The following is an 11,437-nucleotide window of genomic DNA, read 5'->3' on the forward strand; positions in this document are numbered from 1 at the left end:
GTGATTAGCAGCCCACCTCAATCTGCTCCACCACCAGGGCCCTAGGAAAGTTGGTTTCTCCACACCCTTAGTACTACTTGATATGGTGAAGTTTATTTACTTAAGTAGCAGCCATTCCGATAGGTGTCTTAGGAGCCCTGGTGGCAGAGCCTTACGAGTTCAAAATCAGACAGGCCGTTCTACCTGTCCTAAGGGGTTGCCAGGATTAAGAATTGACTTGGTAGTGTTTGGGTCTTAAGTTTAGTAAGTGTTTAGACATATCTCAATGTATCTTTAATTTACATTTCCCTAGTGACTGATATTGAGCAGCTTTTATCCTCTTGTGCTTTTCATCGGTGCATATCTTCAAGTATCCAAGTCACTTCTCCATGATAAAAATTATCGACTGTCCAGTTATAAAGGTTCTGTACATAAAGGAAACCCTTTTCAGATGTCTAATGGGAGGGGAGTTAAAAAAAGTTCCTGCGGACATGGAATGAAAAGAAAATGGGATCTTCCCACTTTTTTTTCCACCACTTTTTATTTTTTTATAAATCAACCCACTTTTTAAAACCCCAACCTATATTCTCCTAGTCTGTGGTGCGCCCTTTACTTTCTTTACAAGGAAGTGTCCTTAAAGAGAAATTTTAACCTTCATGAGTCTATGATATCCTCTTCAATTCTTTGTTTTGTTCCCTAACCATCAAATTTCTGGAAGTCCATTTTTGGTATTTTTCCGAACTTTCTGGGGAAAAAAAAGGCTATTTACAAAAGCATTTCACACAGCTTTCCGCTCTATTACCCATTCAAACAGCTTTCCAGGTCAGTCTCTTCTCTGCCCGCCGCAGAACGTTCCCCTACGTCTACCCATAGGCTAGTGACCCAACTACAAGAGTTGCACTGTCAAATACAATAAACATCCGGCTGCAATTCACAAGGTCAACGGTTCAAAATCAGCAGCCACTCCTGGGGGGGAAAGATGGGGCCTTCTACTCCTGCAACTATTTCTTATCTCCACAACAGACAGCAGGGGATTGTTATGAGTTGCCATGATTCAATGGCAGTGAGTTTGGTCCAGTACAGTAGCCACTAGTCTCCTGTAGCAGCTATTCAAACATAAATTAAAAATGCAGTCCCTCATTCACTAGTCCCATGTCACATGCTCAATAATCACATGTGGTTAGTGTCTACCACACAGGACAACACAGATTTTTCAGCTTCTCAGAATGTTCTGTTAGATGTTACTGCTAAATACCAGTAATAGCTTCTAATGATGCATCACTTGGTTCTGGTTCTAATCCTTCATCTAATACAATGAAGTAGGTTTCATCTTAATATTAGTTAGGAAAACTAAGGCCCTATAAAGGGGTTACTAACTGCTTCACCATTTATAGTTTGACATTGTCAATTTATTCAAATTTTAACTGGGTGCTTCTTACAGCTTATTCGATCCCAATGTTGTACACTTTGCAAGCAATTTGTATTTCGTCTTTTTTCTTCCTTCAAAACATGAGGGGGCTTCAAAGTTCATGGGGAAAAATGCATTTTCTTATCTATTCATTTTTCCACACATTTCTTGAAGCCCTCATAGAATCTATAATCCATTGCACTCAATTACACCTTCGTTTCTCAGGATGTATATACCTTGCACCTGTATCAGCATGTGCATATGTGCACACAGAAAGCTTCAGAACCCTCAGCTCTGCCTGCAGGTCTTCCTTGGCGTCCCACCTGCTCCTCCCTTTGCTTCTCCAAAGGATGATCACCATCACAATCATTTTAACCTCCCAAGAGAGCCTGGTCATCCTAGCAATTAACCTTCATCTGCTTCAGCAGATTCACTCAAGAAGCCCTAGAAAAAGATTCTCAGGCTCCATCCTACAAGCTACTCCCAAAGAACTGTATCTGGATGAGGCCCCCAAATTAACAGTTTTTGCAGGGAGTGTGAGCTATAACCCGTGTGGAAGTGCAACCTCAATGAGCTCAGCCTAATTAGGAGACAATGATTTCCCCTTGTTCCCTCCAACATGGTTAACAGAGGAAGAGAAAAGTAAACAATAGAAAAGTAGAGAAAGAAACATTTTCTACAGACCCTTGAACTTCACACTATATGAAGACATACACAGTGCTCCTTAATAGCAGGCTGATGTTTATTTATCATGTACACAAGTCATGCCAAACAATTGAGAAAACGCTATTTACATAAGACAGGGAGTAAAAATACACAGTATTTGTATTTTAATACAAAGGGCCCCAGGATGCAAACGGGTCAGTCTAACAGGAATTTCTTCGGCCAATTTCTGAGTCTTCCACTTCGGAATCCTCACCAGTTTCCTCTTCAGACTCAAATGCCCGACCATCCGATGATTCAAAGTTCTCCAGCGGGTCACCACTCAGTCTCTTTTAAAGAACAAACAATAGTGTATTATGACTTTCAAGCCCAAACCCATTATCAACATACAAACCTGTGGATCCCTCCCGGTGAAATGAAAGAACACTGGTGGTGCAGTGGGTTAAGCGCAGGATTGCTTCCAAACCGCTCAGCAGCTGGAACCTACCAGCAGCCCTGAGGGAGCAAAGGAGGCTGTCTACTGTGAAGACTGATGGTCTCAGACACTGCACAGTTCTCCCTGCACTACAGGGTCGTGTGATGTGAAATGCACTCGTTATGACTGGGGTTGGTCTGTAAGTACCTAGAGTAATTCTTGTACAGATATTAACTATTTCCAAATCTTTTGAGAGACAAAACCATCAAACTTATCTAGGTAATATACTTTAACTACAAAGCACAATTTTCCAGTGAATTCTTTTATATAAATCTACAAGAAAGTATTTTCTATTGCTTCATGAGAATAAATAATAGCTCGATTACTGAGCTCTCACTACGTGCCAGGCACTCCTCCCAATTTTCCACTTAATTATCGAACAAACCTACGACGTGCGTTCACCATTCTCGTTTTACAGATGAGGAAAATAAGTCCTGACAAAATAAGGAATTTAATTTGACTTAACACAAGGGACCTTAAAAAATCTGTGGGACCAGGAAGGCTGATTTTAGACCGGAAACATTGATCCAATCCTCAATCCTGCTTTCATTTCTTTCTTTTTTCCCCTCCCCATGCCCCCCACCCCCCCTGCTTTAGTTTCCTAGAGAAATGAATGACTTTGAATGTTAAAAATACCTACCTCTATCATCTCTGCCATATACTGTACGTGTTCTGCTACTTCTGCTAATTCTTTATTCTCTTTTTTCAAACGTGCAATTTCACTGTCCTTGTCTTCAATTTCTTTATGGAGCTAGATGAAATACATGAAGTTCAGTGTGCCGTACACATGGCTAAGCTACAGGCCAGCCCTTAACCTTCCAAGTAAACAACTGAGAAAAGCCCTTCACGCAGGTGACAGGTAACCTTCTCGACCCAGGAGGCTCTTTGTGAAACAGTTCTGGTCACAGAGTGTCTTTGTAATTATACTTCCATGGGGCCAACATGAACGCTCGCTGTACTGCTCTAGCCAAATGTTCATAGCAGCAGAAAACAGAAACCATCGCAGAATGGCTTTTGAAAAATGACACAAACCATTACGGTGAATACGTACTTTCTCATTTTCCTTCAGTGTATCATAGAGAGCCTGCCTTCGTTTTTCTGCTAATTCCTTCCAATATTGAGAAGATGGAGTTTCTGAAATAAATTGTTTTACATACAGGCGTGTTACATATTACCGTAAAAAAAAGTTAATAAATTTTCTATTTAAACCTTTTCATAAGACCGTTACAAAACAAAATCAATTTCTTGAATCTTTCCCAGTATTTCATGTTTAAAATTTTCAATCCTTCAGCAGAGTTGCATCAAAAGTACAATAAGCAAAGACATTATCTCTCAGCTAAATTGATTTTTCCATCTGAAATATTTGCTTTGTGTTTATTTGATTATGCTTATCTGGCCTTTAATTTAGAATGGCTGGATTCTACGCCTGGATTCAGAGAAGGCCTGTGCGGCAGGAATATTACGTAGTATGTTGTGTCCTACTCAGTACCTGATGCCAGTTTGTCGCATATTGGTAGTATTGCAAAGCTGAGAGCTATACATTTTCAGGATGTGTGATTATGATGATTTCCACAATGACTTTTCACACCATTTTTATTCTAGACATGGTTCTTTTCTCTAGGCTACAATCTTCTCACTAGTCATATAGCAAATGACTTACGGACAGTTCAGAAGTAGTAATCTTCCTTTTTTTTTTTTTACATTTTTAGTTTCCTCTTCTGATTTCCACCGCCATTCCAGTATCAACTAGTACTTATAAGCACAATTCTCGTCCATCTTCACTGCCTTTAATTTGGGGCCAAGTTTCTATTAGTTCTCTTACTTCCTATTCTCCTTTCTCACTTCAAATTCATTCTCTAAAGATTTTTCTTCTGGAAAAGTCTCCTATCTTCCAATCTCTTTTAAGTTAACCCAGTAACAGAGCTGCCATCTTAACAACTATCCTTCCCTTAATACATAGTCCTCATCCACATTTAGAACCTAGCAAATGCCACTATCTAAAAAAGCACAAGAACTAGGTGAAGCCTCTTACAGTATCCCAAATCAAGAGGCTACAGGCAGCATTCACAACAGTGAAACAGAAATACATTGACCTTTTAACTAAAGTTATATTTTTAAATAAAAGTGACACATTTTTATATACCTTTAATCATAAGATCAAATGCTTCCTGGGTGACTCCTCCAAGGTTTCTATTCTCACTGTGTTCAGGGACAACATCAGTTCCAGACCTGGAAGTTTTCGTTGATAACTGGCCATTTCCATGTTTCTTTTTGGATAAGCCTTTGGCCAACTGTAATGAAAATACACAGATTAATCTCACCGTGGTAGTTGCGTGATATCACGTCTACTTGAAGCTAGACAGAAATGTTGGGGTGGCATTCACCCTGGCAATGAGGTCACAGTCTGAAGGTGCCTCCTTATGGGCATGGCCTTCTCAGAGGACGACCCTGGGAACCTGCCCTGCTCTCTCTGCCTTCACCTTCCTGCTGGCTGATCCTAGTGGCTGCCAGAGCCCTGCAGATGCACCCACTGCCATTGGATCCACAAGATTTTGCACCCACCGGCCTGTGATTTTCCTGCATTCTGCATCATTGCTTGTGGCTTCATGAGTCTGGAGTACCTCTTATGGACTGATACCAGACTCATGGGCTTGAGTTGGACTGGACTGGGAGGTTTTCTCAGTACATAATTACTTCTTGATATAAAGCCCTCTCTTAGATATATGAGTGTCCCTGGATTTGTTTCTCTAGTCAACCCGGCCTTACACACTTATATTGATCTATGAAACAGGAAAAGTTGAATATTACTGCATTTATTAAAAAGAGAACTCATCTTTTTATATCATTGAATCTCCTTTCTTAAAATGACACTATGTATAGTTGTCCTTGATAGATTTGATTTGTAGCCACTATCTGCATAAAGCTGGCTCTAAAGCTTAACTGCCATGATTTATTACTTATAATTTAAATAATTCAGTATCATGCAAAGGCAATAGTTTGAACTGGCAGAAGTCCAGACATTTGTGATTCTATTATTTACAAAGAGGGATACCATATGTACTCGAGTATAAGCTGACCTAAATCTCAGCCGAGGTACCTAATTTAACCACAAAAACTGCATTAAAAACATGCTGAAAAAAACTCGGCTTACACTCGAGTATATATGGTAAATAAAAGAATCTAACATCTTCAGCTCAAAGCAGCATTATTAGCATACAGAATAACTCATAACTTAATTCTTCATTCCAGTATCACTGTAGGCAGTCATACAAAGTTTGAACTTCCTATTGAGCAACTAAACAAGAACTATCTCTTAAACTCATTCCAAATTTCAATGATTCAGGGTTGCTAACCAAGGAAATTTGGGCGATATTTGTAAGGCAGAGAGGAGTATTATCACATGGACCCCTTTCCCACACAATAATGCACACCTCACATTCTCTTCCAACAAGAGCCCCATCTGCTGAAGGCTGAATCATCTTCAGAGTTCTTCGTGGGACAGGACTATTCTAAAATTCAAATGAATTCATACTTTGGTTAGTGAGTATCTACAGGAATTGCAATTGTAGTGGTTCTACTATAATCTGAAGAAAAAAATAAACAAGAATGGTAACATTTTACTTGTTATATAACAATACTACATATGGATAATAAAGGTATTGGCTAAATCAATCAGGAAGCCAATTATTCCTCTAAAATCCAATCATTAAAAAAATTCTTAAAATTAGTCAAATCACCCACTCAGTATAAACACGTTTCTCCTCCCATTTTAATCCCTACTATTCTTAAAATATGATCATCTTGTCAACTAATCATTTGCCAAAAATACCCAACTCCAAATTCACTTCACTGACTCAATTCAGACTCATAGTAACTCTATAGAATAGAATGTCCCAGTAGGTTTCAGAGGCTATAAATCTCTATGGAAATGGAAAATCTCATCTTTCTCCCACAGAGTAGCCAGTGGCTTTGAACTGATAATCTCGCAGTTAGCAGCCCAAGGCATAAGCTACAGGAAGGTTCATTAACCCTATAAAAATACAGCAACATTTCTAAGTTACATTTAATAGTTCAAACCCGTATGCGATGACTCTCATGTACCACACAGTATCTACAGCCTCTTAGACGCTGTTACAAACACAACCTAGAACTGACAAACACTCTACTTTTATAAAACCCAACATATCAGCACATAGGGGAGAAATTCACAAGAGTAAATGGGAGGAGGAGGCAAGGTTAATCATTAACATTACAAAATACGTCTTTCCATAAGCGAAAGAATTAACCTCAATCTTCCTTTATTCATGAACAGCTCCTAACACATTCCTATGTATTCATAAAAATATTTCTAATTTTGAAGGAAATGTTTTACATAAAGCTGTGTACATTTGTAATAGACACCCCCTCCCCCCCGAAACACCACCTGCTTACAGGAGCACTCGGCTTCAAGCCCATTCATTAGGAGACAGCTGGAAGTTCAGTGCGGGAGGTATAATGAAAGTACTACTCCAATGTGCCCAACCTAATGCTTTGCAAAAAATATTGTTTTCCTTTCAATATGTAAATAGCTTCCAGTATATTTCCTTATCTGAAAGCTCTATTTTTGCAAAATGCATTAGTTATACTGCCAACATGGGATAGCTAACAATGGTGAATACTCAAAACCTGGTTAGCAAGAACATGATACCAGACCCGCGTGAGAAAGTTACTGATTCCACACTACTTCTCAGGACCAGAGTTCACCTTTCCCACGGTCCAGTTTCTGCTGCTGATTACTATCTCACTATTTAACCGAAGAACAAATGCCTGCTTCCAAGAGAACAAATATTACACCCACATTTCAGATCACTTAGATTACAGATTAGCCAACAGCCTTCAGACAAATGGAAGAAAACATAACGCTGGAGCCTTAATAGAAGGTATTCATTTATTTAAATGCTTATTATTAATAACAGCCCAAGAGAGGAGCTAAGTTATTGTCACACAAACACACAAAAGGACCATTCCTAAGATTTAAATTTAGACATGTAAGCTAATGGTCCTAAAAAATTTCATATTGCTGTTACCATTTTCTTTATACAGACTCACGGAACACAGTCCAGAAATAAACCTTTCTGTTTATGGTCAAGTGATTTTCAAATAAGGATACAAGAGGCAGGAACTTGTCATTAGCCAATATTTTCAGTAAGAATAATATTATATCAGATAATCGCAAGTTCTAACATTATTAGATTACTAGTGACACAGCAACAACATTGGATGGCTTTTAGAAACAGCACAACTGAGTAGCAAGGGGCCAAGTCGAATCCACTGCCATTAAGTTGATTCCAACTCACTATAGGTGGATATGGTTTCCAAGGCTGTAAATCATTATAGAAATAGGGTTGTCACACTTTTCTCCCAGGGAGGGGCTAATGGGTTGAAACCAGAGACCTTTTGGTTAAAAGCCAAGCTCTTTACCACTGAGCCATTTTACTATATGTTCTCTGACTGAAAATACAGTAACTCAAGGTCTATGAGCTCTTAGACAAATAAAATTGGGTTATGTCAAAATACTTCGAATCATATGCTTCCCACAACAGGATACAGTGACTGGATCACATACCTTTATATTCTCTTGGAGTTCTTCTTGTTTCTGCTTCATACTGGGATTCATTGTACAGCTGGTGAAGGACAGCGTCTAGTAACTGAAAAACCAGTACATGGTTAGCATCTGGGGGTTGTTTTATTGGTGAAAAGACAATCATAAAAATCTTACTTCTGCGAGGTGGAACTACTTAACCTTTTCCCTACTCTGCCCACTCTCAACCCTATCAATGAAAAGGGTGTCTAACATCATGACTAGACCCACAGAAACACAATTCTGGGTCCCAACCCCTCAAGGTATTCAAGTTGCAATGAACTCCCGTTCCAATCATCCACTTGTGTAAATTAAAACACATCTGTAGGTTTATCTATGTTTCAAACCACCCAAAACAAATAAAGATCAGTTTTATAGATAATGATAATAAAAGGCAATACTGAAATTTAATGGGGGAAAGATAGTCAAGTTATTCCAGGGCTTAATGCCAGTGGAGTCATTGGAACAAAATCCCATTCTAAATGGAGTATTTTAAAAATGTAAATGTGATTGTGTCCTAGCTTCAATACAGGTCTCTCAAAGATCTAAGAAACCATTACCAGGAAAAGCAAAACACAAATAGATTTGCCCAAAGAACAGCATCCTAACCTTCAAAGGTATACAGCTGGGATAAACAAGGCTCTCCCAGTCAGTAATAATTATGTCTTAATCTCCAACGTAATGAGGTTTTGCATTTGTATTTATTTGTAAGGAACGCGTCCCCAACACCATGAACAGAGAAACTAAGGGGTATAAGGAAAAGAAAGGGAAGGTGGAGCAGATCTCCCCGATGTTTGCATGCCTTCACCCAATCTAATGAAAGTTGGGGCGACAGACCCATCCCATGGGGCCCCCTCCTAGAGTTGCCTTTTAAAGAAAAATTGTAGTTCTAACATGTACACAAGTGAGGCGGCTCCAAAAAGTCCATGAACATTTTCATTATCTGTTAAGACAATTTCCCCACAGAATTTTTAAAGCCCACTGATAACAGCCACAAAGAAATCAGTTTCAGAAACAAAACTGTATGACTGTGGGGCACATGGTTAACTTCTACTCTATTTCATGTTAAGAAACTGCTATGACTATATGACTATGTGGGGCACACGGTTAATTTCCACTCGATTTCATGTTAAGATACTGTTAGTTGGACCCCATCCACTGCATGCCTCCAGGGCAACGTTTTTCTCAGGATCCCTGTTAGGGCTCCCGTGGGAGAGAAATATACCTCGGTGCTAGGCTTCCCACGAGAAAGAATTCACGCCTAAGCCTGGTTTGTGACCCAAGTGAGTTTATAGATAGAAGCAGTTTCTGTAAATGGAACACACGCCAGACGGAGTCCGTGGCACGGCTGCGCAGAACAAAATTCTGGGTGTTCAGGCCCCGCCCCCACCCGTTGATAGGCGTGGTTAATGGTACCGGTCGATCCCATTGGCTGAATCAAATTCCTCTGGCCTAGATGGGCCAATCCAGGTGTACCGCCCACCTAGGTGTGCCACCCCTTCCTGGCCCGGGCTCGAACCTAACAACCCCCACACTGTATTCGGCGGTAATCATCATTTGAAAATATGCAACGGTATAGAATGAAGCCGACAGACAGTAGAAAACCATGCAGGGCAGGTGAGGAGAGAAACGTGTTTGGTGAAACTCCTCAGTTAATGACGTGGCTGTGTATTTGTAAGCCGACGTGTAGGGCACGTTTTAGGATTTGTCTGGATTTGAAAAAGGTCTGAAAGATCTGATCAGTGGAAAGCATCCTTCTCTCTAACCTCTTAACCCACTGCCCACGGAGTCCATGCCTACTGGGAGCCACCTGATCGGGCAGGGTAGAGCTGCCCTGTCAATTCCCCAGACTGTCACTCTTCACAGGAGTAGAAGGCCCTGTCTTTCTCCCGCAGAGCAGCGGGCTGTCACAGTGCAATCTTACTGCCCCCTTTCCGTGTCCAGGGTTGATTCCTCAGTTCGTCTCCACACCTGGACTAAACTCTGGCGGAGGTGATGGTTGCACAACTGGATGAAGCTGTACAAGCAGCACTCCAACATGTAAAATATGTTACAATTGACCAATGTTCTTTCCCATGCATTTTGAACTACAATTTTTCTTTAAAAGGCAACTCTAGGAGGGGGCCCCCCAAATACTATGACCCCAAGAGACCAGCATCTCAGAATTCACTGCCATCGAGTCAGCGTTGGCTCAGCAAGGCCCCTGCGGGCTTTTCCTAGACTGTAACTGTTTCCGGGAGTAGAAAGCCCAGCCTTTCACCCACCCGGGCGACTGCTGTTGGTTTCGAACTGCCGACCAGGCGAATCGCAGCCGAACGTGTAACCACTACTCCGCCAGGACTCCCGTCAACCTAATCCAGGGTTCGGCGACCTGAGCCCAGCGTGTGGGCCCCTGGGGACAAGAATTACTGCACTGACAAAGGAGCGGCCGGCTGCCCGCCGGGGACCCCCGGGAAGACTCCCCCACAGTCTTAGGGGCTCCGGGACCCCGGGGTGAGGAGCGACAGTCCCGATGCGCGCGCAGGAACCCGACCGCGACGTGCGCTCCGGGGACGGTGGCCACCCCAGGCGGCAGGGAGCGCCGACAGGAAAGCGCGCGAAACCAGCCTAACGCATGGGCGGCCGCCCCGCCCGACCGCCCTCCCCTTCCCAAGCGCCGTCCTCCCCGCCCTGCCTGCCGGCCTCGGCCGCACGGGCGACGGAGAGAAGGCAGCGTCCGGCAAGCAGGACCGAAAGTGGGTTTCTTCAGAAAGAATACACTAGGTGCCCGCGTGTCCCTCCTCCTGCCCGCTCCTTCCCACTTACGGGGCGGGCGGGCTGGAAATGCTGAATGGTCGCGGGGAAAGCAGGCCGCCGCTGCGACGTGGCTCTCACAGCGCCGAAACCACCCCAGGTCCGTCCCCACAGCCGCGGAGAGCTTACCGCGCGCCGCCGGAGGATCCTTACGCTGGCACGCCCCCGACGCTCACGTGACACAGACGTAAGAAGGGGGTGGGGCCACCGGCACGCGACACGTGGTCTCACGTCTCCGCCCTCTTTCTTCCTCCTCCCCCCTTTTTTTTAATTTTTTGGCCAAATCCTGCGCCTGCGCATTAGGAGCGAGCAGCCTGAGGGGAGAAATTCAGGGGTTTCTGGTTTACCAGGGGCTCCGGGAACGTATGCGTATTCAGTGTGCAGTAGTTTAGCCCTTTAATGTCTGCTCCAGTAGACGTAAACCTGGGAGAATATTGTACCTATAGTATTCCCCTTAGATTTGCCTAACGCCCCATTTTTACTTGGGTCTTGATGTGGT

At 42.5% G+C, this 11,437-nt stretch overlaps 1 protein-coding gene across 2 annotated transcripts; it reads right to left on the reverse strand.

The window, feature by feature from the left end:
* Nucleotides 1–2,108: 2,108 nt before the first annotated feature.
* GMNN (geminin DNA replication inhibitor) lies at nucleotides 2,109–11,109 on the reverse strand. 2 transcript variants are annotated; one of them, XM_004712516.2, is made up of 7 exons: nucleotides 11,068–11,109; nucleotides 8,131–8,212; nucleotides 5,957–6,034; nucleotides 4,669–4,816; nucleotides 3,577–3,659; nucleotides 3,166–3,276; nucleotides 2,109–2,379 (listed from the first exon to the last, which is right to left on the reverse strand). In XM_004712516.2, the coding sequence occupies exons 2-7, from the start codon at nucleotides 8,179–8,181 to the stop codon at nucleotides 2,254–2,256; spliced, it is 597 nt and encodes a 198-aa protein (XP_004712573.1). In that variant the 5' UTR covers nucleotides 8,182–8,212; nucleotides 11,068–11,109; the 3' UTR covers nucleotides 2,109–2,253. The 2 variants fall into 2 exon arrangements, with proteins under 2 accessions (XP_004712573.1, XP_045151720.1); XM_045295785.1 differs by lacking the exon at nucleotides 11,068–11,109 and adding an exon at nucleotides 10,951–11,034.
* Nucleotides 11,110–11,437: the final 328 nt, after the last annotated feature.

Source organism: Echinops telfairi, unplaced genomic scaffold (genome assembly GCF_000313985.2).
Source record: "Echinops telfairi isolate 266 unplaced genomic scaffold, ASM31398v2 ScPeMD7_5868;HRSCAF=6743_0, whole genome shotgun sequence".
Lineage (NCBI taxonomy): Eukaryota > Metazoa > Chordata > Mammalia > Afrosoricida > Tenrecidae > Echinops > Echinops telfairi.